Source organism: Ornithorhynchus anatinus, chromosome 3 (genome assembly GCF_004115215.2).
Source record: "Ornithorhynchus anatinus isolate Pmale09 chromosome 3, mOrnAna1.pri.v4, whole genome shotgun sequence".
NCBI lineage: Eukaryota > Metazoa > Chordata > Mammalia > Monotremata > Ornithorhynchidae > Ornithorhynchus > Ornithorhynchus anatinus.
Window position 1 is genome coordinate 85,521,357 of NC_041730.1, and position 27,490 is coordinate 85,548,846.

The 27,490-nt window shown below is 52.1% G+C and overlaps 2 protein-coding genes across 4 annotated transcripts in view; one reads left to right on the forward strand and one right to left on the reverse strand.

Annotated features, from left to right (window-relative positions):
• Nucleotides 1–27,270, forward strand: VSIR (V-set immunoregulatory receptor). Of its 2 annotated transcripts, XM_039911512.1 has the most exons (7): nucleotides 4–447; nucleotides 16,455–16,898; nucleotides 18,219–18,275; nucleotides 23,201–23,308; nucleotides 24,960–24,987; nucleotides 25,591–25,778; nucleotides 26,047–27,270. In XM_039911512.1, the coding sequence occupies exons 1-7, from the start codon at nucleotides 366–368 to the stop codon at nucleotides 26,082–26,084; spliced, it is 945 nt and encodes a 314-aa protein (XP_039767446.1). In that variant the 5' UTR covers nucleotides 4–365; the 3' UTR covers nucleotides 26,085–27,270. The 2 variants fall into 2 exon arrangements, with proteins under 2 accessions (XP_039767447.1, XP_039767446.1); XM_039911513.1 differs by lacking the exon at nucleotides 23,201–23,308 and having other exon boundaries at nucleotides 1–447.
• Nucleotides 1–27,490, reverse strand: part of CDH23 (cadherin related 23) — a 382,425-nt gene that overhangs the window by 47,030 nt on the left and 307,905 nt on the right. The gene's annotated exons all lie outside the window — the stretch shown is intronic.

The following is a 27,490-nucleotide window of genomic DNA, read 5'->3' on the forward strand; positions in this document are numbered from 1 at the left end:
CGCTCTCCATCCCCGGCCTGGAAACCACTCGGGCCATCGGCTCTTCTTTTTTTTTTTCTCTCTCTCGGTTCCCTAGCGGTGTCGCTGTTCCCTCTCCAGCGCCGCTGGTTCTCTCGGCGAGGCAGTCTGCCCACAAGCCCTCGCCGTGTCGAGTGCCCGCTGACTCTCCGCTCCAGCTCCGGAAAATCCTCTCCACGCTCCAGAATCCGGGCGCCAAGATCCAAGTTCCCGGCTCCGGGCGCCGTGCCCCGGGATCCGCCCCGCTCCAGGCTCCGGACTCCGCTGTCTCAGCTTCGGGGTCCGGAGTCCCTGGCTTTCCCTCCGGCTGGGGCTCCGGCTGGGCCCGGTCTCCTGGGTCCTCGGAGATGGGGGTCCGCCCCGCGGGGGGCGGGAGGCGCTGCCAGGCCCTGTTCCTGCTGCTGGCTCTCAGCTGGGCTTCCTTCCCAGGTAGGTTCCTCCTAGTACTTGCCTTTTTCGGAGGGGCTTCTTTTGGAGGTGCCCTGCTAGCGTTGGACCGGGGCGGGAAGGGGATTTGGGGCTGGGGTCCCCTCCCCAACCCTATCCCGGGGTCGCCCAAGACGGGTGGCTCACAGGGAGAGAGGGAGGAGGAGACTGCTGTTGCTTTTCAAACTTTCCCTGCTCTGATTTGGGGCTGGGGTACCACCCCCCTCCCGGAGTCTCCAAGAGAGGTGGCTCTTGCGGAGGTAGATAATGATTTTGGTATTTGTTAAGCGCTTACTATGTGCCAAGCACTGTTCTAAGCGCTGGGGCGGATACAAGGTAATCAGGTTGTCCCACGTAGAGCTCACTGTCTTCATTCCCATTTTCCAGATGAGGTCACTGAGGCACAGAAAAGTTAAGCAGCTCGTCCAAGGTCACACAGCAGATAAGTGGCGGAGTCGGGATTAGAACCCGTGACCTCTGACTTCCAAGCCCAGGCTCTTTCCACTAAGTACGCTGCTTCAACTAGACGATCCTGGTTCTGCTGGGCCCAGAGGAGGACAGGGAGAGAGGGAGGGGAAAGACTGCTGTTGCTTTTCAAACTTTCCCTGCTCTGATTTGGGGCTGGGGTCTCCCCTCCTTTCCCAGGGTCGCCCAGGAGAGGTGCAGAGGTAGATGCAGAGGTAGATGTCCCTGGCTCCGCTGGGCCCAGAGGAAGACAGGGAGAGAGGCTGGGTGAAGACTGCTGTTGCTTTTCAAAGTTTCCCTGCTCTGGTCCAGACCTCTCATCTCCGGGTCCTGTCCATCCTGAAGAAGATGGGGGGCTGGCCTCTCTTCCCTAGTAGAGTGGGACGGGGGGTGCCCAAAGGCAGAAAAGCAGGAGGGGGAAGGGACCCCAGAGGGAAGGGAGGGAGATCCCTCACTCTGTTTCAGGTGGGCAAACTCACGGACCGTGGGGTGGGCTTGTTTGGGTGCGCTGCATCTCTCCCCACCTATCGGAGAGAGGGGACATGGGAACTGCGGGTGGGTGGGTGGGGCATGGAGGGCACGCGTGCCAACGGTGCCATTGGGAGGACAGGATTAGGGAATTGGGACTGAAATTAACCTGGAGGAGGTGGGATTTTGAAGGTGGGGAGAGCCTTTTCAGGAGAGCAAGAATAATTATTATAATAATGATGGTATTTGTTAAGCCCTTACTATGTGCCAAGTTCTAAGCGCTGCAGTAGAGACAAGGTAAACAGGTTGTCCCACATGGGGCTCACAGTCTTAATCCCCATTTTCCAGATGAGGTCATTGATTTCCGGATGAGGTCACTGAGGCACAGAAAAGTTAAGCAGCTTGTCCAAGGTCACACAGCAGATGAGTGGCGGAGTTGGAATTAGAACTCACGTCCTCTGACTCCCAAGCCCGTGGTCTTGCCGCTAAACAGCGCTGCTTTATGGTATTCGTTAAGCACTTACTACGTGCCAAGCACTGTTCATTCAATCGTATCACTCGATCATATTTATTGAGCACTTACTGTGTGCAGAGCATGGTACTAAGTGCTTGGAAAGTACAATACAGCAATAGAGACAATCAATAGCCACAACGGGCTTACTGTCTAGAAAGCGCAGGGGGTAGTTGCAAGGTAATCACGTTGTCCCACGTGGGGCTCACAGTCTTAACTCCCCATTTTACAGATGAGGTAACTAAGGCACAAAGAAGTTAAGTGACTTGCTCAAGGTCACCCTGCAGACAAGTGGCGGAGGCGGGATCAGAACCCATGTCTTCTGACTCCTAAACCCATGCTATTGCTGCTTCGAGAAGAGGGCTGTGGCTTGGCAAGGCTGAGTAGGGCCTGGGAGAGAGTTCTGGGGATGAATTCTAACAATGAAAGAGTCGTGAGTGAGGGATGGTGAAGAGGTGATCTTGGAAAGAGTGAAGAGAGTAGCGGGTGTAAAAGGAGAAGAGACCAGGAAGCAAAGAGGGAGACAACAGGTAGGGAGCCTTGGAGCCAAATACGGGAGGGCTGTTTTACACAACAATCTAGGGGGAGACACCGGAGAATTTTGAGGAGGGAGTGCCATGTCCCGAATGGAGTTTTAGAAAGCTGATCCAAGCATCTGGCTATGATGGATGATCACCACTGGGAAAAAGGTGACTCATTCGATGGGTTTTGATGGGGCTCCTGGGGCTCGGCCGAGGCCCGCACGGCTCCTTTGGAATTTAAAGGGACCATTCCCGTTTCTGTTTTTCACTGGCTTCTCCACCTCCTCCTTGAAATGTCAGGAAATGCCCCTGCCTCACAAGCAGCTGGGCTCTTGCCTCGGGCTGGAGGAGGTGGTAGACTATTATCCTGCAGAAGAGGGGGCGGGATCCCACATTTCTCTGATAGAGGCTGATGGGCCTACCTCTCTGTGCCCCCAACCTAGAGGAGACCCTAGGAAAGAGAGCTAAATGAACAACACCTGACCCAGCTCTGGAAGAGGAAGTGATGGGGAAGGAGTTCCTGCTTTATCGAGGCCCAGAGAACCCCGGTTAGGGGAAGGACAGAGAGGAGTGGCAGGGCTAGGAGGATGAATTGAGATAGCCAGGGCTCAGGAAGCCCTTTAAGGCGGGGGCCTCACTGTCATTCCTGTTTCATTACTTGTGAGGAAGCCTGTCTTCTAGACTATAAGCTTATTGTGGATAGGGAAAGTGTCTGCCAACTTTGTATTATACTCTGCTAAGTGCTCAGTACAGTGCTCTGCACACAGGAGGTACTCAAAAGCTACCATTGATTGACTGACAGGGCTGTACTTTGCAGAGAGCAGGCCCTGAGAAGTGGCACCGCCACCTTCCCCTCCTAGAGTGGGGAACCAGAAGGCGTGAGGGGTCCCAAAGTGGGCAGCAGGTGTCCCACGGGGGAAAAGTATGAGGAGAAACATTGAAGTATGGTACCTGTTAAATACTTACTCTGTGTCAAATACTGTTCTAAGCATTGAGATGGAAATGAGATAATCAAGTTGGACAGAGTCCCTGTCCCATAGTCTCATAGTCTAAGTAGGAAGGTGCAGGATTGAATCCCCATTTTACAGGTAAGGAAACTGAGGCATAGAGAAGTTAAGTGACTTGTCCAAGGTGACACAGGTGTCCAGTGGTGAAGCTGGGATTAGAATGCAGGTCTTCTGACTCTCAGGCCCATGCTCTTTTCCCTTGGCCACACTGCTTCTGAGTAGGGAGCTGGGGACCCGGACCCTGAGGTCTTTGGGGATAGAGGGGGCCACCTTGCAATCTGACTAGAGCTTGTCGTTCCCTCTAGGAGGTCATCTCATTGAGCCCCTCCTGTCTGCGAAGCTCTTTCTAGCTCCCAACAACTTGCCCAGATTCCCCCCTGCTCCCTCCCTCCTGCTTTAGGGGCTAATCCCAGCCAGGAAAATAGACCTGGGGAAAAGCCATTTAATTGAATGCAGGGCACCGAGCACCAGACCCTGCCCCAGACCCTCCACCATCTGCAGGGTACGGGCCAGCACTGGAAGAGAGTTGGTCTCTTGGAAGCTTCGCGGCCTCCGGGAGCCTTTCCCCTGCCCAGCAGACTCCATCTCTACCTTCTCCTTGCCCCCTCCACCTCCTCTCACCTCCAGGAATAAATCAAACAGATCCTCCATCCAGATGACAGAGTCTGCCTGGCACTGCCAGCTTGGGACCTGGTGGTGAGAAGGCACCTGGTGGGAGGGGACAGGAATTTCCCTCTTAGCTGACCTGAGGTATGGGAACGGGACACTGCTGCAGGTGGCAGAAGCTAGCAGGGTGTCACCACGCTGCTTGCCTCAAGGCCTTCTTGGAAGAAAAGCAGTCAGAGGAGAGGATGCCAGGGTCCATGGGTACGGACTCTGTGCCACACATTCAGGTCTGGGTCAGTCCCACACTGAACCAATGGGTTTGGACTGGGCTCAGTCTAACCCACTCTTCCCTCTCTGCAGCCACCATCTCCAAACCCACTGCTCAGCTATGTTGTGGGGTGAGGGGCACGGAGGAGATCAGAAACCCAGTTCAGAATTCCTCTGGGGACAGCAAGAGTTTCTTCCGCTACTTCAGGGGGCCAAGCTCCCTTGTAGGTGTTGCCCTGCCATATTAGCAACTTCCTCTAAAACTGCAGATTTGGTTGGACCAAACTCCAAATTTGACCATAACTGATGGGCTCAGGTTCAGGAGGGCCGGGGCTAGATCGGAATGACCTTTCCAAAACTTGACCTGGGAGGTCAGTCTTCTACTGTGGCCTCCCCCTTGTGTGCCAAGCACTAGGCTAAAAACTGGGGTAGATGCGAATGAATGTATTAATTTCATTTTTTGTATTAATGTCTGTCTCCCTCTCTAGACTCTAAGCTTGTTGTGGACAGGGAATGTCTACCAACTCTGTTATATTGAACTGCCAAGCACTTAGACCAGTGCTCTGCACACAGTAAGTGCTCAATAAATATGATTTGTTGAGTGATTAATTTATAATCAGGTTGGAAAAAGTTCCTGTGCCATGGGGCTCAAAGTCTAAAGGAAAGGGAAAACAGGTTAAGGAATCCCTATTTTACAGATGAGGAAAACATGGTAGGAGAAGTTTAGTGCTTTGCTCAAGGTCTCACAAGCGGGCAAGTGGCAGAACCAAGATTAGAACCCAGGTCTCCTAGTTCCATGTGGGTTTCAGTAGCCACACTGCTTCCCTTACGATGAGGATTTTGCCCGGAAGGAGTGGGCAGTTGCAGGGCGGAAGCTGAGTCCACACTGGGCGCACAAGTGGCTTTTTTGCGATTGTTCCAGCAGCTCCCTGGGGCAGTGGCTGCAAAGGCAGGCGGAAACCCCGCGCGCGTGCAGCGGTGCCAAAACCGGAAGGGAATTGCTGGCTGTGGACATGGAGAGGGCTGGACTTGGCCATCCCCGGGGGCTTGGCCTGAGGCTCCGTGGACATGGAGAGGGCTGGACTTGGCCATCGGTGGTGGTCAGGCCCAAGGCGCTATGGAAAGAAGAGAGCTGGACTTGGCCATCTGTGATGGAGAGGCCCGAGGTGCTGTGGATCCAGGGAGACTGGATTTGATTATCCCTGGGGGTTAAGCACCATGGACATGGGGAGGTCTGGACTTGGCCATCCTTGGGGGCTGGGCCTGAGATGCTGTGGGCACAGAGAGGACAGGGCTCAGCTACGGGTTGGTGTTGGGACCAAGGTGGATCAGTTGACCTGCCCTGGAGAGGTGATTAAGTAGGGGAGCAACGTGGGGGCTGGTATGGCCAGACTGTTTGTGGGTATAAGAGGCATAAGCCAGGGAGGCAGTGCTTGGAGATTTGTATGTCCTGCACATTTGCTAGTTCCCCTTTCTCCAGGCTAATATCTGGATGGAAAAGAGGAAGGAGATGTCCCGACACTCAGACCAGGGGCTCCAGACACTGAAGCACCTTGTCAGTCATTTACTAAGCATCCAAAGTACAAGGAGAAGGAGTGTGGCCTAGCAGAAGGAGGATGGGCCCGGCAGTCAGAGGACCTGGGTTCTAATATCGGGTCCGTCACTTGTCCGCTGTGAGAACTTGAGCAAGTCATTTAACTTCTCTGTACCTCAGTTACCTCATCTGTAAAATGGGGATTAAAGTTGTGAGACCGATGTGGATCATGCATTTTGTACAATATGACTATATGGTATCTACCCTAGTGCTTAGTAAAATATCTGGTACAAAGTATGTGTTTAACAAATATCCTAAGAAAAACAGGGGAGGAGAGGTCTAAGACATGGATTCTCTCTCCCTTTGGTGTTCCCATTCTGAGACTGGCATGGTCTGAGCTGGCAGTGGCATGGGTGGCAGCCAAGAGGATTCTAAGTCTTTGACTCCTTGCCTGTCTGCTCGCTTTGGGACTTTCTTCTCCAGCCTCCCCTCCACACCATTTCCAAATCCCCAGGCCACTGAGTAGCCTTCAGGGTCACCACATCTCCACCCCTTTACTTGCCACATCTCCTCTTACATCATCTGGCAGCATCCCCGTTGGGCTGGAGTTACCTAACCATTTATTTGCACAAGACCTCAGCTGTGGGCTTGGATGAGGTGTTAAGAAACTTGAAGGAGTGGAGAGGTGGAAAATACCAAATCCCACCATTCTGGGGGTGGGGGTCTGTACCAAATCCCACTACTCCAGAGGCTGGTGGGGGTTCTGTCTCTGTGAGGAGGCTTCCCACACAACCTCCTGCAACTGTCATGGCAGGCCAGGGAAGAGGCAGCCCTGATGGAGGGCAGGCAGGGCTGGGCCCGACAGACTCCTTAGGCCTCTCCTCCCAAGCCCCAAGGCCTGACTATGGCTTGGCCCCACAAGGCATTAGGAGGGGAAGGCATCCAGGACCCAGGGAGACCAGAAAGCAGGCCAGGCTTAACAAAATACCATAATTATTATTATTATTATTCTCTTTTTGCCTCAGTTTCTTCATCTGTAAACTGGGGATTTAACTCATGTTTTCCTTTCTACTTAGACCGTGAGCTCCAAATGTCTGACTTGATGGTCTTGGATTTACACCAATGCTTAGTACAGTGCTTGGCACATAGTAAACACTTAAAACACCACAGCGATGATGATTCTTATTGGGTCCTCAGGGAATCCCAGCTGTAGTGGCATTCCAACAGATGAGCTGTTCCCCAGGGCTCCTAAATTGCCAGAGGCCTCAAAGGGAGGGTGAGGTCACCCTGTAGGAGGTCGAGTTTCCAGATTAAAGTCATACTACTTATTGTCATGTCTTTCCCTACCTAGCACTCAGGTACAGGAAGATATGAGTGGTTCTGTTTGAAAAGCAGATTCTGGTTGGTTTTGCTTCATCTCCACTGAGGACAGATGAGGAAACTGGATGATATTGCAGCAAGAGAGAGGTTGATTAGATAGATGGAGGAACTTCCTACGGTGAGGGCGATCAGAAACATCAGGACCGGCCACATCGGGGGATTGTGGAATCAACTCCCTTGATTGGCTGAGAATCAGTCAGGTGTGAGGCAGAGGTTTGGATAGGATGACCTCCACCTTGATTCTATTTATTTGCTATTGTTTTAATGAGATGTTCTTCTCCTTGATTCTGTTTATTGCCATTGTTCTTGTCTGTCTGTCTCCCCCGATTAGACTGTAAACCCGTCAAAGGGCAGGGACTCTATCTGTTACCGATTTGTACTTTCCAAGTGCTTAGTACAGTGCTCTGCACATAGTAAGCACCCAATAAATACTATTGAATGAAGTGTAGGGCTTTTGCCCTGCCCTGTGGTGTGGGTGGGAAGAGGGTGAAAGTGCCAGATGTTTCCTGCTTCTCCTAGCTTCCTGGGAAGCAGAATGGTGAAGTGGATAAAGCACGGGCCTGGGAGTCAGAAGATCATGGGTTCTAATCCTGGCTCTACCACTGTCTGCTGTATGACTTTGGGCAAGTCACTTTTCTTCTCTGGGCCTCACGTTACCTCATCTGTAAAACAGGGATTGAGACTGTGAGCCCCATGTGGGACAGGGACTTTGTCCAACCTGATTTGCTTGAATCCGCCCAGCGCTTACTACAGTGCCTGGCATATAGTAAGCACTTAACAAATACCATAATAATTTTTACTATCCCTGGGTGCCAGGCCAGGCTCCCATCAGGACCCAAGTGTCCGAATACTGGAATCGTCGCTGGCAGCAACCCTGTCCCTGAACTTGGGACCAGAGAACCAGAGAGCCGGACTGATCTCTCCCACGACCAGCCACGGCTGAGTCTGGGGGTGTCATTGTTCCTAGTCCAGGCCAGACAGGAATGGCTCAGGCTGGGACCATGAACTTGAGTCCATGGAACAGGTCTCTGTCAGGGCCCGGGACACCAAATTCCGATCCAGACCTGATGAGGAGAATGGACACTCAAGATGGGCCCTGGGATGAGCTGTCCACTCCAGAAACAAGGTGGGCCTGAGAGGCTGGTGGTCACGGAAGAGAAAGGTCCTTTTAATGGTCCTGGATGAAGAAGGGTCCTTAGAAACCAGCCTCAAGACCCCTCTGTCCCCCTCTCCCCACTAAGCAATCGGAACCCCATCAGTCAGAGCTCCCACCAATCCCCACCTTGCTTCTCCTGGGCTGGACTGGACCTCACCTGCCAGCATGGCACTGCAGGAGTGGAACTTGAAACCTAGCCACAGGGATTGGGGCAGAGAGGCTCCTGAGAGAAGGTCCCCCTTCCGGACTCGTCAGCCACTCCCTCAGCAGAGTGTGGAGCTCCGGGGACCCCAGGGCTCACGGCAAGGGAGAGGGAGCCAGAGGAAAGCCGAGGGTGAGAGGGCCAGAGGGCAAGACCTTCACCCAGAGATCTCTTGAGGGAGAAGACTCAATCAAGAAATCCCACGGACCCTTTTCTAAGGTGTTGGAAGTGCTGCTTCCTCCAATACAGCTTGGGCTTCCCTTTCCCCAGCTCCTCCTGGGCCCCCAATGTGAATGGGCTACTTCCTCCCGGAGGGGATATCAATAAACACATCTGAGATTCTCTTTGTCCTCGGCCTCTCACAAGCTGGTTAGCCCTCCTGCTGCTGCCCAGGGGACAGCCCTGGCTGAGACCCCTGCCTGGTCAGGGAGCAGCAAAACTGGACACTAGCAATGTCCTGGGCCAGCAGAGTCAGGGACAACAGCTCCAGGGGTGAACCACCTCCCCACTCTCTGGTTGTGGCTCCAGTTCCGGGCAGCAACCTGGATTTCTTTGATCAGAGGCTTCAGTGTCCCCTTGATCACTAAACAGATTGAGTACTGGATTAAGGTTTGGAAAACTTATGTTTCCCAGACCTGCCTCTGAATCACTGCATGACCTTTGATTTATCGCTGGGCCTCCGTATCCCTTTCTTGCAGCCCAGTTAGGATGGGTGGTGGGAGGATCTGATGCCATGGAAACCCATCGGACATTGAAATAGTTGAGTGGGAGATATGGTGGAATTTCCCCTTGGAAGATTCTTGTCAAGACAGGGTTGTCCTCAAAGTGGGATCTTCTGGAATGGTCTGGCCTGAGCTATCAGACAAATATCAGCCTACTACAGATGCCCCAAGAGCCCAGTCTTGGACTGTTCCATGGGCTTTCCGAAGCCTCCCTCTCTCCTCCCCGCAGCCCTGTCTGATAATAATAATGATAATTTTGCTTTTTTTTAAGCACTTACTTTTTGCCAGGCACTGCCTAGCGCTGGGATGGATACAAGCAAATCGAGTTGGACACAGTCCCTGTCCTATGTGGGGCTCATAGTCTCCATTCCCAATTTACAAATGAGGTAATTGAGGCACAGAGAAGTGAAATGACTTGCCCAAGGTCACACAGCAGACAAGTGGTGGAGCTGGGATCAGAACCCATGACCTTCTGACTCCCAAGCCCTTGCTCTGTCCACTATGCCATGCTGGATGGAGGAGGCAGTGACAGCCCTTGCACCCAGGCCAGTTGGCGTGGAGGGTTCAACTTAATTCCCATTGCACAGAGCAGAACACTGAGGCCCAGGGCAAAGATGTGTCTCACCAAGTTTAGGAAGAAGCAATGGGGCTTGGCTCCAGGACCGAAACCAAAACCAAAAGGTTTCCTCATTGGTCTAGTTGTTGTTGTTGTTGTAGTAATAGTAGTGGTTGTAATAGTAATAATGGAATTTGTTGTGCTCCTACTGGGTCTAATGCACTTTACTAAGCAATTGGGAAAATATAAAAGAGCACCCCGTTATAATTAAGGTATTTGTTAAGTGCTTCCTAAATGTTGAGCACTGGGGTAGACACACGATAATCAGGTTGGCCACAGTCCCGGTCCCACAGTCTAAGTGGGAGGGAAAACGCAATTTAAATCCCCATTTTACAGATGAGGACACTGAGGCACAGATAAGGGATTTGCCCTAGGTTACACAACAGGCTAGTTCCCCTCTAGACTGTAAGCTCATTGAGGGCAGGGAATGTGTCTGTTTATTGTTGTATTGTACTCTCCCAAGCACTTAGTTCAGTGCTCTGCTCACAGTAAGTGCTCAATATTTGATTGACTGACTGACAGACAAGTGGCAGAGGGAGGATTTAAAACCCAGGTCCTCTGATTCCCAGGTCCATGCTTTTTCCATTAGGTCATGCTGCTTCTTTTATACAGCTGACTTGTAGATAAGGTCAAGAAAGCCACCAGCCTGTTTGCCTGTTAAATGTTCACCCATCAGACAGCTGATGGGGCCCAGAACAGACCTTCTGGTAGAGACACAGTTAACATGGCCAGGCTGGAGAGGCTGCCAGCTGGGCGGGTAGCACTTTCTGGGAACTGGTGGGCCTGGTGCTTTTTGGCTAGCAGGTGTTGGCTAGCACTCCTCTGCACAGTCTGGAGAGTGGCTGACCTCGGGCCCTGGCTTTTCAGGGTGGGGTGCTCTTCCCGCTGACATGATTTTCCTTCCCTGGTCCAGGGCAGAGGCTGTTGCAGTGATGCAACAGGTTCATCTGGGATCTCTCCAACGAGCCCATTTCCCAGGAATGTCAGAATGGGGACTGGGAGGAGGAGAGAGGAGGAACCCTGACTCTGGAGTTCAGGTCATGAGGCCCTGTTCAGTCCCCTCCCTCTGCTGGGATATGAGCCAGAAGCCTGTAGGAGGAGAGGTGGGTGGGTTGGGGGAGGAAAGGGTCCCTGACTTCTCCCTCGGTACCTAAAAACTTGATCAGAAGATGGGTGGGGTAGTTAATGGAGTTTCATGAGCCAGATCCAGCTGGTGTCAACTGCTATGGGGTCTGGAGACCAGACAACACTTTGAACACTTGCTTACCGTCTTGAACCTGTGGGTCTCTAGCCCTTTAACTACCCACTGGTACTTTTTGGGGTCTCCCGGTCCAAGGCCACAGCTTTGGGCACCTGCTTCTCCCTGGAGCTTCTGGGGACGGGTAGAGTGAAGAGAGCTGAGACTCCTCCTGCACCCCCTCCCTCCCCACCCACGGCCTGCTCACTGATAACACCGACGTGACCTTACTGTCTTGGAGGTTTTGAGAAAGTGAATTTGTCCAGGGAATCTTTTGGGGTGCACTATTGCCGACAGCCACCACCCCGAGGTCTATGGCCTCTGAGGCCCCCAGATTACCTTCGCTATCCTGAGGTGTTCTCCTGGCTCCTCTCTTCCACCAGCTGAATGGATCTCTCCCTCTCCCTCTCTTCTTCTCTCCCTCCCCTCTATCCCCTCTCTCTTCCTCCACTCACCAAGAGAGAACCTCGAACTGGGCCCTCCTGCAGCCCAGACAATGCACCGAGGCCAGGTGCTGAGGGGAATGCTGTGCTGGCAGTGCCCAGCTGCAGACAATAGAAAATACATCCACAAGGCTCTAATCGTGCACCCAGCTAGGCGATGTTGTCCCGCGACCGAATAGCATCTCCACCCCAGTCTGCTCCGTGCCCCTCCCAGGGCTCTCGGTTGGGTGGGCTGGCTGAGGGTTTGCTGCTCTCTTGGGTGATTTGAGGAGGGGCTCGCTGGCTGGCTATGGGAGTGGTAACAAACAGGATGTTTCTGTCTCTCAGACCCCCGGGGCGTCCCGCTCAAGGAGGCGTGCCCCCGCCCCTCTCCCCACAACACTAGTTTGTCTTTCGAGGCCCCGAAAAATCCCCTTCAGCCTCCCCAGATTCAATTCCAGGGTTTTATTCTCCTTTCTCTGAAAAGGGAAGAGGCTGTCTGGGTGCCTTGCTTGGGGTGGAGGGGAGGTGGAGAAGGGCCCAAGCAAAGACAGGATCAGAAGTCAATCAACCCCGATCCCACCCCCCTTGTTGGCTGCTCGAAATGCAGTTTCCTGCAGCCCCTCCCTCGGCTACCCTTAGCCCTGACTCTGCTCTTGGCTCTGCTGACTTTCCACTGGGAGAAGAGGGAAGGTTTGGGCGGGATTCCTCCCAAGGTCCTGGCCCTACTGTCCGGTCCCACCCTCTTTGGGACATTTGGGTCCAGCTCTTTCATCTGGCTCTCAGTCTCTCCTGCCCCTCCCCCCTGCCCCTTTTCCCACTATCTCCCTCCTGGCTTTTCCCAGTTGTAATTTGCGGGAAGCAGGGGTGGAGGGTTTCCTGCAGGCCATTAAGGCCGGGTCCTTCCATGGACACTCTAGAAAAAGAGGAGGAGGAGGAAACCAATCAATTATTCAAGATGTTTCCCCACTCCTCAAAAAACTCCAGTGATTGCCCATACACCTCGGCATCAAACAAAAACTCCTCACCATTGGCTTCAAAGCACACTCAATCCTCTTGCCCCTTCTTACCACACCTCGCTACTATCCTATTACAATGCAACCTGCACACTTCTCTCCTCTAATGCTAACCTTCTCATTGTGCCTCCATCTTGCCTATCTCACCGCTTGACCCCTTGCCCACGTCCTGCCTCTGGTCTGAAATGCCCTCCCTCCTCAAATCTGACAGACAATTACTCTCTCCACCTTTAAAGTCTTACTAAAGGCACATCTCCTCCAAGAGGCCTTACCTGACTAAGCCCCCCTTTCTTCTTCTCCCACTCCATTCTGCGTCAACCTGACTTGTTTCCTTGTTCTTACCCGCTCCCAGCACTTATGTACCTATCTGTAATTTATTTATTTATATTAACTTTTGTCTCCACCCCCTTAAACTGTGAGCTCCTTGTGGGCAGGGAATGCATCTCTGTATTATACCCTCGTAGGAACTTAGTAGAGTACTCTGCACACAGTAATCGCTCAATAAATACGATTGAATTAATGAATGGTATTTATTGAGTGATTACTATTTGCAGAGCACTGTACAAAGTATTTGAGAGAGTACAATACAATAGAGTAAGCAGGCACGTTCTCTGCCCACAACAAACTTACAGTCTAGATAGCGACGTTACAGTCTAGACATAGAGGCCCATTGTTGGAAAAATCACCACTCTCCTTGACCTTGGAGGGACCCCCACTTCAAGGTGGGTCCCAGCTCCCAGCAGTGACTATGAGGGATAGAACTTAGTACAGTGCTTTGCACACAGTATGTGCTCAATAAATATGATTGTATGAGAGAATGAACTTGATGAGAGGGACAGGCCAGCTGGGTCTCCTCTTGGTGAAGTTTCACGTCCTTGGGGCAATCAGTGGTCAGACCCTTCCTTCCCCTCTTGCTCCTCCTCCCCAAATGCCTGCAGCCAGTGCTATGCTTTGTATGTCATCTCTATCCCCTCTCCTCGGTTTTCTCGAGCCCCAGACTCCGGGCAGGTATTGACACCGTGCTGCCATTGCAGTTTCCTGGGCACCTGGCCTTTGTGAGCTGACGGCACCTGGAAGACAGCTTTATTTCGTGAAACACCACAGGGAGTAAGCTCATTGTGGCCAGGGAATGTGGCTAACAATTCGGCTTTATTTTGTTATATTATACTCTCCCAAGCACTTAGTACAGTGCTCTCTCACAATAAACACTCAGTAAATACGATTTCTTGATTGATTAGGGTGGGGTTCTGGGGGAGGTGAGGAAAATCAAAGTGGGATTAGTTATGACTAGAGGCCTGCTCAGTCTCGGGAAGTCAGCCCTAGCCCCAGTTCCAGTGTCATCTGGGTGGGGTTTGAATAGATCAAGACAGTGTCGTACACACAGTAAGCGCTCAATAAATTCGATTGAATGAATCAAGAGAGTACCCCATATTGTTGGCCCCCGCCTTCCAGTTTGGGCCTGCTGCCGGCCAGAGGAATGCAGTTCTCAGCCCCTGGTGTCCTGGCCTAGGAGATCTCAGGCATCGATTGGACCCCAAGCTCAGATCCTCTTCCAACCCAGAGTGTCCGGACGTCTGACCACAAAGGTTTTTTTCCAGGCTTGCTGCCCTCTGGCCCCAGACAGGTGCCAGTTGGTCAAGGTGGTATGCTGAGGACCTCGTCCCTGGACTAAGGCACCATGGGCTGCTGGGAGCTGCCAGTTTGAGAGCTAGAATTGGTGGCCGGCCCTGGGTCTCCGCAGTGGACAGGAGGTGGCAGTGCCACCCCGGGCAGTGCTGGGGGCCAAACGACCTGCTGCTGGAGGGAGTAGGTAGTGTCCTCTGACAGAGCCATGGCAACCCCAGATGCTGAGGAGGATGCCCCATGCCACCCAGAGCCTGGCAGATAAGCAGGCTGACCCAAGAGGGACTTGGCCCCCAGGTATCTGACGATTGGACTGCCCCAAAGCAAGCATTTTAGGGCCGAATGCTGTCCTGATTTTCAGTTTCCTCAAGAAGGAATGTTCCTTTAGAGAAGCAGCGTGGCCTACCGGATAGAGCACCGACCAGGGAGTCGGAAGGACCTGGGTTCTAATCCCAGATCCCCCACTTGTCTGTCGTGTGAACATGGGCAAATCACTTCACTTCTCTGGGCCTCGGTTACCTCATCTGTAAAATGGGGATTTGGACTGGAGGCCCTATGTGGGAAAGGGACTGGGTCTAACCTGATTAACTTAAATCTACCCCTGTGCTTGGTACAGTGCCTGGCACATAATAAGCACTTAACAAATACAATTTTTTTAAAAAATGATGAGACAGTGAGCTGCTGCCATGGTCCAGAGGATGACAGGTCCGCCCCCCTTTGGGCAGGATTTAGCTCACGGGCACCTCCTGGTGCACCGTCCCCGGCTGAGAGAGTCCACAGGTCTGTGGCCAGAGGCTGGGGGCAAATCCTGAGTGAGAATCCTGCCTGGCCCTTGATCGCCACATCAGACTGAGTTTGATTCTTCCAGAGCCAGAGGGAATTATGATCCTGGTTACAGGGACCAAACCAGTATCGTCATCAGTAATACCGACTGTGCTATTGACTTTGCCTACCCGCTGGATGCCTAATGTGTGCTGGGCACTGCACTGGACAACTATTGTGTGTGAAGCACTGTAATGGGAAGCTACTTTTTGTGGACGACTGCTGAACTGGATACCTACAGTGTGCTGAGCACTGTGCTAGGAACCTAGTATGTGCCGAGCACTGAACTGGGCAATTACTATATGCTGAGCACTGTATTACTACTGCTGCTACAGCTGCTACTACTACTAATAATTATAATAATAATAATGATGGTGGTATTTGTTAAGCGCTTACTATGTGCAAAGCACTATTCTAAGCACTGGGGGGGATACAAGGTGATCAGATTGTCCCACGTGGGGCTCACAGTCTTAATCCCCATTTTACAGAAGAGGTAACAGGCACAGAGAAGTGAAGTGACTTGCCCAAAGTCACACAGCTGGCAAGCGGCAGTGCCAGGATTTGAACCCATGACCTCTGACTTCCAAGCCCAGGCTCTTTCCACTGACCCATGCTGCTTCTCTATAATACTTATGACATTCGTTCAGTGCTTTTTATGTGCCAAGCACTGTTCTAAGCACTGGAGTAGATACAAGGTAATTAGATTGGAAACAGTCCCAGTTGCACATGGGGCTCCCAATCTCAATCCCCATTTTACAGATAAGGTAATCGAGGTACAGAGAAGTGAAGTGAAATAGAGTATAAACTCCTTGTGGTTAGGGGGCATATCACTTGGCTATTCTGAACTTTCCAAGGACCTAGCCCGGTGCATCCTACTTAAATGCTGCTGCTGCTGCTGCTGCTAACACTATTACTGCTATCACATCTAGTACAGAGGTCTTGGCTAACTCTACATGTACATATCTGTAATTTATTTATTTATATTGAAGTCTGTCTCCCTCTCTAGACTGTAAATTCATTGTGGACAGAAAATGTGTCCGTTACTTTGTTATACTGTATATGGTATAGCTTAGAAGCAGTGTGTCTTAGTGGATAGAGCAGAGGCTTGGGAGTCAGAAGGACCTGGGTCCTAACATGTCTGCTGTGTGACTTTGGGCAAGTAACTTAACTTCTCTGGGCCTCTGTTACCGCATCTATAAAATGGGATTTAAGGCTGTGAGTCCCATGTGGGACAGGAACTGTGACCAACCTGATTAGCTTGTGTCTACCCCAGTGCTTAGAACATTGCTTAGCACATAGTAAGTACTTAACAAGTACCATTATTATTATTATTATTATCACTGCCCCAAGCTCTGAGTATATTTCTCTGCACATAGTAAGTGCTCAGTAAATACAATCTGACTAACTGACTGATGGGCTCTTTGTCTCTGGACAGGCCTTCTGAAGGCTTTCAAGGTCAGCTCCCTGTACTCGCTCTACGTCTGTCCAGAAGGGCAGAACGTCACCCTGACCTGCAGGATCTCTGGACCCTTCTCCGACTGGCACGACCAGGTCTACAAGAAGTGGTCCTGGAGTCCTCGTGAGGACCAGAACTGCTCGGGGAGGCGGCCCATCCGCAATCTCACAGAGCACGACCTGCACTCCCACCGGGGGGCTGGCCACCACCGGGCCAATGGCAGCCTGGGGCCCAGCCCCCACAAGGAACGCGCCCAGCGCCATGGAGTGGAGATGAACTCGGACCACCATGGGACTTTCTGGATCACCTTGATGAACCTGACCCAGCAAGATGGTGGCATTTACTGCTGCTTTGTGGCAGATATTAATCACCATCATGTGAAGCAGCGGTCCCACGGCCTCATGGAGCTGCAGGTGCAGAAAGGTGAGAGCCTGGGGTCTGGTGAGGGGGCCGGGCCTGGGGGAAGAAGGTCCTGTAGGACCGTGGACCTGTACCAACTAACAGAAGGTGTGACTAGGGCTTAAACCACAGCTATCCAGAAAATGGTTCTGCTACTTGTCTGCTGTGTGATCTTGGGCAAGTTGCTTCACTTCTTTGTGCCTTAGTTACCTCATCTGTAAAATGGGGATTGAGACTGTGAGCCCCATGTGGGACATGGGCTGTGTCCAAACTGATTTGCTCGTATCCACCATAGCACTTTATATGGTGTCTGGCACATAATAGTAAGAATAATACTAATTATGGTATCTGTTAAGCGCTTACTGTGTGCCAGGCACTGTACTAAGCGCTGGGTTTGATACAAGCAAATCAAGGTGGACAGAGTCCCTGTCCCGCCTGGGGCTCACAGTCTTAATCCCCATTTTACAGATGAGGTAAATGAGGCACAGAGAAGTTAAGTGACTTGTCCAAGGCCACATAGCAGACAAGTGGCAGAGCTGGAATTAGGACCCGGGACCTTCTGACTCTCAGGCTTATGCTCTATCCACTATGCCATAAGCTTAACAAATACCATTATCATTATTATTAATAATAACCAAATCATTGGGGCCCATCTGATCATCTCATATCTACCCTCATGCTTAGCGCACAGTAAGTGTCAGTTCCTTGACGGCAGGGATTGCATCTACTAACTCTACTGTATTGTACTTGCTCAAATGTTAAGTACAATGCTCTGCACACAGTAAGCTTGCAATAAGCGCCATTGATAGGTTGACTGAAATGTCATAATAATTACAATAATAATGAAAGAAGCCTAAAAATATTCTTCCCCCTGAATCTTTTCGATATTACTGGCCAAAAACTAGTTTCATCTGAAATATGGGATAATTGACTCTAGTATTTTCTGGGTCTGAACTATCTAGTCACCTAGAAAAGTGCACAACTTGTTGGGGTTTATGATAAAGCCCCATCAGATATTTGAGGGCCAGGGGTGTGCAGGGCACTGAGGTGTGTGTGTCCACACATGAGAATGGGCATGAGTGGATATGTATATGAGCGGGTGAACATCGAAGTGAACCTGTGGGTGTGTGTGATTGGGAGTTGATAGTAGGTGACTATTTACAGGACCTATATGGTTTTTTTTCATATGGTATTTGTTAAATGCTTACTGTGTATCAGGTGCTGAACTAGGCACTGGGGTAGATACAAGCTAACTGGAGTTGGACACAGTCCATGTCTCACATGGGGCTCACAAGGGATGGGGATTTTCTTAACTCAGTTTGTTGTCTTCTTCTCATCCCTCAGGCCAAATGACACAGTCCAAGTGCACGCTGCACCTGCCCCCCAATGCTGATGGTGAAAGTAAGTAACTCTCTGCACCTCCCCATCCCCTATCTCTCTCCCTATTGCCACTCCTCTTGCTTTCTGGCCTCCATCTCCCCCCCGTTATAGGTCGGGTGGGCACAGCCAGCCTCTGCCCGCTAGTGCCTTCAGACAAAACTGGAGACAAGCTGTAGCAACTGTCCCGGGCACGCATGGTGGCAGGTCTGAGATGGTCTGCTGGCCTGGAGGACCTCGAGTTCCACACCAGTAGGGCTGGGTTGGGGATGGGGCTGGGTGGGGGGCAGGACTGGTATGGCCAAAGCCACAGGCACTGAATCCATAAAGACAATTCCTCCTTAGGCTCACATGCTGTGCCCTGCTGCTGCCTGGATGATCTCTGCCTCTGGGCAGCACTGCTGTTTCTGACACTGATTTGGGAAAATCCGTCAGTGGTCATTCTGAGGGCCCAGCTGCCCATATGGGTGGTGCCCTTTCAAGTCTGGGTTGGGAGTCGGTAGGGCCAGTCCAAAGAGGGTGGGATCTAAGACACTTCCCTCAGGCCAAATGGGCCCAAAAGGCAGGAAAGTGGCCCCACTTAAGAGCAGGAGGCATGGGGGCCTAAGATGGCTTGGGTAAAAGGATCAGTGGGTCCATTTCTCCACGCACAGGCTACTGCCCCCTGACGGCACGATGGGTGGTGGCCCGCTTACCCTGAAGCATTGTATTTGGCCCCCAAACAGCCCCCAAATTGTATTGGTAGCTTCCTCCTTCCTCCCGCTGAAACTCACAGTGGGACTAAGAAGCCCCAGGGTGGAGGTGACATATACACTGAAATGCTCTTTTTGTTCTGATTTCATTTCTGACTGAGCCTGGGGTGTGGGGGAGATGAGACCATGAAGCCTTGGTCACTGAAGGGTTAAGGGTGGGAAATTGGCCAGGGCTAGGGTCTGCCCCAGATGCTACCATAAGAGAGAACAAGTGGGCATTCAGTGTGTGGAGCGGGGGAAGTCAGGAGGTGGGTATTGGACAGGCAACTTCTCTCACCCTCTCCTTCTACCTCCTCTTGGCCTTCTAGCCAGATTAACCCTGAATCAACCACTGAGCAAACTGGGAATTGGAGTGCTGTTTCTTCCCACTCCAGCCCTCCTTTGTTTGAGGACCCTTCAGGGATGCTCTTAGGTGGGGGCTGCCAATTTTTAAGAGGTGTTGGGAGAGGCCAGGGAAGCCAAGCCGCCTCCTTCTGGGGTGATTTTTGCCCAGGTCCTTGAAGAACTACTGTGACCAGAAGCAGTGACTCCTGAAAGCACCGTTGGATTTGCCAGAGTTTCTCTGTTCCCTTCAGTTTTAACATTCACATGTCTTATGATCTGAAAGTTAGTCCTAGAGATTAGAAGTTGGGACCTAGATCTTTTGGAGGGAAGGAGCAACAGACATTGCAAGACTACAGAGAAGGAGACCAGTGAGAAGCCAGCTGGTTTTCCTCTACAGTTCTTTCTAAAAAACTGTGGATAAGAGCACTAACAGTATTTTGGCTCTTGGGAAATAACCCAGTAGCTGCAGGAACAGGCCCGAACCAGTGCATGAATTGTAACAAAAATGATTATAGTTTCATTATCTCAGTTCATCCTAAACACATCCCTGCGAGGTACAGAATTGTAGGTATTATCATTCCCATTTTACAGATGAGGAAGCTGAGGCCTCGAGAGGTTAAGTGACTTACACGGAATCACCCAGCCGGCGAGCGGCAGAGTTAGGACTATATGCTTAGGCCAGGAAATGGAGGGGTGTTGAAATGCCCAATCACGGTGGAATGTCGAGGACTGAGTAGAGTATTCCTGAGTCTGAACTAAAAGAGCAGAAGCTCTGAAGGACTGAAATCTAACAGATTTTCCTCTTATAGACGTCTGCCAGGATGTCTGCTTTAAAAGCGTCAGAATCCCAGCCATTTCATCTGCACTGTCAAACAGTCAATTGTATTTATTGAGCTCTTTCTGTACCCAGCACACTGTACTTAGTGCTTGGGAGACTATAATAAAACAGACACATTCCCTGCCCACAGCCTGCTCACCCTTTCTTTGGAGCTCTTCCAGTTGGAAGTCTTCCCAGAGGCAGAGGGATGGACTGGATGACTGTGGAAGCTACTTGTCCTGCCCAGCGCTCAGTATAGTGCCTTCCCCATTGCAAGTTCCTTCTGACAGTGGCTCAGGAACCATGTGGATTGGGGTTTTCAGGGTCTTTGGAATCTGTTTCTCCCACTTGGTGGGGAGAGCCTTAAGAGATGGATTCAGGAGATTGGAAGTGGAACTCTGGTCTTGGTGTTGCTGGAGGGTGAGGTAATAGGAACGATTATTTACATATACTCCTGCATGCCCCCTCACGGGGAGTTGTGGCGAGGGTTCGTTAGGAAGCTTTAACAAGAAAGGACCTGGGGGATACTGTAGCTATCATTCCTGCAGGGTTAATGAGCCTTGTGGGTGACTGAGAGGTCAAGTCTATAGTCACTTCCAAATTCTAGTACTGGCTGCCACTTTGTCTCTTTAAGAGGACATTGACATTGAGAGGAGATTTCTGTTTCTGCTTATGGGGCATCTACACCTTTCCTTGGTCACCTGTCTGATAGTCCATCCTCTTTTCATTCTGCCAAGTTTTTCTTTATACCTAAATTGAATCTCTCCTGTTAGCCCATTTCCACTGAATAATAATTATGACAATAATAACACATTCAATAAATCTAGTGATTTTACTGTTCCAAACCACTTTCCCATTAGTGACCTCATTTTATCCTTATGACACTTCTGTGAGGTATGGTGGTGGGCGGAGAATCTGGAATTAACTTGTATCTACCCCAGTGCTCAGAACAATGCTTGACACATAGTACGCACTTAAGAAATACCACAATAATAACAATCTCCATTTACAGAGGAGGAAACTGAGGCCCTAAGAGGTTAAGTGTCTTACCCCAGGTCACACAGGAGGACAATAGCCAAAACTAGCTGACCCTACTCCTTCCCCTACATAATCTTGATCTTTCCTTCCTGGAGGCTTTCCTCCACCTCAGAAGAGCCTCTTGTAAAAATAGTAATAATAATTTGTTATTTAAGTGTTTACTATGTGCCAGGCACTGTACTAAGCTCTGAGATGGATACAAGCAAATTGGGTTGTACAGCCATATGGGGCTGACAATCTTAATCCTCATTTTACAGATGAAGTAACTGAGGCACAGAGAAGTTAAGTGACTTGCCCACAGTCATAGAGCAGATGAGTGGCAGAGCCAGGATTAGACGCTAGGTCTTTCTGACTCCCAGGTTCGTACTCTATCCGCTAGGCCACTCTGCTGTCTGTCATAGATTTAGAGAGAGTAGAAAGGTGCCGCTCTGATTTCTCTTCTTGGGGAAGAAGAAACCCTCAGATTCCAGTTTCTGCCCCTGCCCTCCTTCTCCCTGTCCTCCAGATGCTCCCAGTTCCTTCCTGCCTGTGGGTCCATGCAGCCAACCTTGAGCTAGGTCTGAGGTCTCCAGGAGCCCTAGGCCGGGTCAGCCCAGTGACCTGTTTGTTCCAATCCCAAAATTGCAAATCCTTTGGCCTTTGTCCCCACAGTCGCCTGCTGACTTGGAAAGAGAGAGGCTCAAAGCCCCTCCTGGCACGCTCCTTAGGGGCATCGGGAAGGTCCTGAAAACAATAGGCTGTTGACCGGACACCAGCCCCTCCCGTCCGGCGCTGCCGCCTCAATGAGCTGGCGCAGCTCCCAGCGACTCCCAGCAGGCCCCATTGCCGGTCTGTCAGCCCTGGCCTCCTGCCCCACTGGATGTCCCCCAGGGACGGTGATCAGATCACCTCATTCCCCATCCTCCATCCCCTAGGTTGGCTCGCTTTACCTCGGGGATCAGGGGAGAATCCTAAAGGGGCAGGAATCTCAGGGCTTGCCTGGGGAGGCGGCCAGCCGCTCATCCTTTCACTTGGCAAAAGCCGCCCACCAAAGGTCTCCCAACGAGAGCTGAAGACCTTGCAAAAATCCCCTGCATTTTGGGCTGAGATTCCCCCCCTTCCTTTGCCATCTCCCAGAACTCCTTTGAAGCTCAGCCTCACAACCCCACACACATGTGCTCAAGACTCCTTGGGAGGAGGGTGGGTGGGAGGCAGTCATCCCCGAGGGTCTCCAGTCCACAAGACGGACACACCCAGGACCTTGGCCAGGGAAACAGGCTTTATTCTGAGGGCCCCTGGGCTGGAGTCCACTGATTGCAGCCTCAGGGCGGGACCCTGACATAGCAGGAGAGAATTTGTCTGGGGTGTTGTGTTCCTAACATCTGGAGTCAGCAAGTTATGGTGCCCCGGGGTTTAAAATTAGACAGTGGGTTCTGAGAAGTAGAAATACAGCATGACCTCGTGGGCTCAGTTAGGCTTCTTCGTTCTGCTCAGACCCAGGCTTCCGTGCTAAGAGACTTTCCCCAGGTCGCTGACCCTGAGTTGTGGGGTTGGGGTTGGGACATCCATTAAGAGGTAAGGAAGGGTCTCTAAAAGGAGAGATTCCCTCTCCTCCCCCAGTACCGCCTCTTTTAGGGGCCTCAAGGGCTCCCATCCAAAATATGACCTCAGAGTTTCGAGTATTTTAGAACTCGGAACACAGGTTACGACTCTCAGAGAGGAAGTAACTTGCCCAGGGTCACACAAGCTAGCAGTGGCTGAACTGGAATTAGAATTCTGCTCTTTTTAGGTACTTTGCCTGCAGACTCAGCACTGTCTCCCAGAGTAGGGGACCAACCGGCGTCTGGGTAGGCACCCGGCGGGATTGTTGAAGCTGTTCTCTTTTCTTTTTGAGGGTAACTCTCCCCATTCTTGAATGGTGGCCCTCTTGCCCTCCAAGCCTCAGTTTCCCTGGAGAAGTGAATTTAAACTGAAGCACAACTGGTCCTCACCCAGCCTGCTCATAGGCCTCACCTCCGCTGCCTGTCTTCCCTTTTCAGATATCACAGCTGCAGCGCTGGCCACCGGGGCCTGTATCGTGGGAATCCTCTGCCTGCCCCTTATCCTGCTCCTTGTCTACAAGCAGCGGCAGGCTATTTCCAACAGGCGTATGTATCTCTGGTGACCTCATTCCTGCCCTCTCCCACCCTCCCCACCAGGTCCTCCCTCCTCCCTAGGTCTCAGCTGTCCTCTGTCACGGTTCTCATAAGGCAGGAATTGTCCCCTCAGTTTTCCTCCTTGGAAATCAGATGGGAAAGAAAAACTGGGGAAACTAAGGCAAAGAGTTGGGGAAGGAAGCCCTGGGACTCTCCCAACCCCTTCTGCCTCCTAGCTGTTCCCCAGCAATTCCCCGGATAGGCCGACAGCACAAGAATCAGCTACATGTGACTTTTCCATCGCTCAGACAGTGTGGGTCCCAGACTCTCCACGACCCAGGTCATTTCAATCTAAAGTCTGATTGTCTTTGGCCTGTATGTGCAATCAGCGCTAAGGACCTCTCTATTGCCAAAGGGTTGCATCTTCGAGAGAGCACTTCAGTAGCAGAATTTTTTGCTGATGGGATATTGTTTCAGGGAAAATGTGGACTTGCATCTCACCCCCTCCGAAAGCTCCCTGCTGGCCCCATATTTGTAGGTACCATGAAGCCAAAGCAACCATCTGGAACCTCCCCCATCTTCCCCCTAAACCCACACACTAACGATTGAACCCCCTCACCCTCATGGGCCAGCTCTTGTCTCCCCCAAAGTCCCCCTTCCCCTGCAGCTGTTGAACCCCATGAGCACAGTGGCAAGCCCACATGTCTCTGCCTTTTATGCTTTGATTCATTCTTTCCCTGAAATCACTCTCACGAGTGATGCTGTTAAAAAGAATATCATCCGCACGGAATCAGCTCCAGAGGCAACGGTTTAGGCAAAAGTTCACTGTAGCTGTTGATTCCCGGGAGCTCGGAACAGGATGGCGGGGGTGGGAATGGGGTGGGAGTGAGTGATTACAGGGGCTGAAGTGGACACGGTGGCCTCTCTCCTCCTCCTGCCAGCTGACGTCATCTATGTGAAAACCACTACAAACTACGTGGAAGTTCCTATTTCTTGGGGTCTTGCTTTGGAATAACAAGAAGTGAAGGGGATGGAGCTGGGGGTGGGAGAGGGCAAAGAGGGGAAGGACTGAGGTGGAGCTGGGCTGGGGCCTGAAAGGGACGAGGAGCGTATGGCGTCCGGGGGCTTGGTGGCCCAGTGAGAGCATACGTCCAGCTAGCCAACTGACAGAGACCAGCTCTGCCCTTGCCTTGGCCAGGCTTCCCCCCATTCAGAAAGTCTTTGGCTGCGGGAAGAAAATACAGAGGGCCGAGTCCTATCAGAATCAGCTCCCTGGCTCCATCTGCTACTTGTTTTCCAGATGAATAGGTAGTTTCCGTTCCTTTAACTCCAAACCACAGCGACCAGAACAGGGAACTATGACTTTGGAAAACAAAACAAACTCATCAGCACGGAAAGGGAGGAAGAGGGGTGGGGGTAGGGGGGATGTTGGGAGGGGTAGGAGGTGGGAGGGGAGGGGGAGGACTAACCCTTAGTGTCCCACTGTCCTAAATGCACCTGCTTTTCTGGTTGGGGGTAGGGGCCCAGATGTTTGGCTGCAGAGAGTTTTCCCTTGCACACCCCAGGACAGGGATCCAGTTAGGGTGAGGGTCTGCTGGTCTGCTGGGGCTATTTCTCTCTAGCCCCCTGGCTGGGTTAGGACTGACCCTTTTCTTTCCCACAGGTGCTCATGAACTGGTGAGAATGGAGAGGTAAGGAAACCCCTCTTTGCTCCCTAAAGCTGGGCTCAGCCCAAGCATCTCAGAGCCACCTCCTCCTCTCCTCCTTCTCTTTATCCCTTTCCTCTTCCTCCTCCTCCAGCTCACTGACTTGGAGTTGGGTTGGCCCAGGTCTATGCGATGTTGAGTTGAGTGGGGTGCTCCAATGCATTTGTTGGTTTCACCTCATTTTGGCTGGAATGGGTCTTCTTGTCCCTGATCCCGCTGTTCTGTCTAGACTTCCCCCACATCCCGGACCTACTGTGCTCCTCTGCCTCCCAGGCTAAGTCTAGTGTGGACTATGATGAGGCAGTGGCTGGGCCAGGGGTCTTGGGGCCTTGGAAGTGAATGTGAGCCCCAGGGCAGGGGCAGGGGTAAGAATGCAGCTCTGCCACGTACTCTGTGTGGCCTGGCCTGGCACAAGTGGGGCAACATACTGCTGGGAGGGGATGGCCCTGGACTAGGGGAGGGAGACAGGCTGAAAGCCAGGAGAGTGCTGGGTTTTGGGGTGAGCCAGGTCAGGGAGAGAGGCTGGGTGAGGGAGTCCTGGGGAGGGCAGGCCAGGCAAAAAGGGTCACTCTTTTGGTTCTTTGACAGCAATACCCAGGGCATCGAGAACCCCGTCTTTGATGCTGGGCCCCCCGTCCCCCCTGAGTCCAGACCCACGCCCTTGGTGAACAGCCTGGTCCGGCGACAGCAGTCCGAGTCAGGGCGGCACCTCCTCTCAGAACCTAACACTCCGCTCTCACCCCTGGGCCCAGGCGATGTCTTCTTCCCATCCCTAGGTAAGTGCCTATTGCGCAGAAGGTGAGGCCTGGAAGATGACTGAAGTTCTTCCCCTGCTAAAGGGAGTCCCCTGCCTCCCTGGGCTGGATTTCCCACCTGCAGCAGGGAAGAGGATGAATAAGCAGGATGGGCCTGCAAGGCATCTTCTCCCCTCTCTGCCATCGGCTGGGCTGGCCAAGATACAAGGGGAGGTGGTCTGCAGGGTGGGAGGTGGGCCAGAGGGCAAGGAGGGAACCCTCCTTAACTCTTCTTGTCTTTCTTGTTCAGAGCCCGTCCCCGATTCCCCAAATTCTGTGACTGCATAGCCTGCCTGCGTGGGGGATGAAATGCTTCTGGAAGACCTGGCTGTGGAGGAGTCTCGGACCAGGAAGGCTTTCGTGAATGGAAGCCTCAGACTCTTCATGGCTTGCTTCATGAATGCAAGCCTCTGACTCTTCATGGCTTGCTTGGGGCTTTTTCCCTCCACAGGGCTCAGAAGTTGGGAAATCTCTCTCTCCTGAATTTTCAACTCCTTGCCCTCTGGCCAGAGACTGTGACTTGTAATAGAGGAACAGGGTTTGGCCTGGACACTGGGTCCTCACTGCTCTCTCAGTACACATGTCCCCAGGCCTCTGCTCTACTTCCACCATCTCCCTCTCCTGGCTTGGTCCACAGATTGTGTGCTTCGGGGAGGACCGATGCGGAGCCCTAGCGGGAATGGGGTACTCTCCTTTTCCACTTTGGGGGTCCTGGATCTGTGTGAGGGTAGAGGGGTATGTTCAGGGCCCTGGGCCAGGGCCTCTTCCAGGGTTCAGAAGAGGGAACGGGTGTCTCTCTCACAGAGGAAACACACCAGTCTGTGAGCACTTGTCTCAGGACACTACCCCAACTTCAGATCAAGGATGGCTGCCCGTAGGTCTCCAACACCCTGGTTTCCCACAGGCCCTCTGCTGATGGCCTGTGTGTTGTGGGAAGCCAGGAGTCTGTGGCCAAACTACAGAGCCTGTACTTCCCTATGCTGCCCCTGTTTTTCCCCTTGCTTCCTTTCACAGGGTTCCTCCTGCCTCAACTCCCTCTGCTATGCTCTCTCCCCAGCTCCCCCCATTTTTCCCTCTCTCCCCACTTTCTGGAACATTGTTTCTGGGAGGTCTGGGTTGAAATGGCAATCCTGATCTGAATTCTGGAATAATGATGGTGTCACTCAGTCTGCCCTGGGCCTGCCTCCTGCAGGACTGAGGAAAGGGAGGCCCCACCACAGTCACCACTGGAAACCACCCAGGACCCAGCCAAGGCCGAGCATATCTGCCTGGGGCAGTGGAAATGACTCCTTGCTCTGATGGGTTGAAAGAAGCACCAGCCTGATTCCTCTCCTTCTGTGCTGCCAGCCTTGGAAGTGACCAGCAACTAATGAACCTTGAAGCCAAGGGAGATGCCTCTGGACCCCATGATGTTGTCAATCCAACAGGAAAGACTTGGCCAATTTCCCAATAAAACCAGAAGCACATGGCAGGAGCTGGTGGTTTGGGGTCCCTAATGCATGGCAGGCAACACAAACACCCAGGCCTACCAGTGTCCAACTTCACAGCCGAGAAGCCTCATTATCCTCTGGTTTTGCCCAACTGGTTCTAGGAATCTCCTAGGTCCAAGAGCCCTAAAGCTGCAGCTGCATTTTCTGTTCTTTGGCCAGGAAGCACTGAACGGCCAAAGGAGATAGACAGGGGAGATGGTAGAC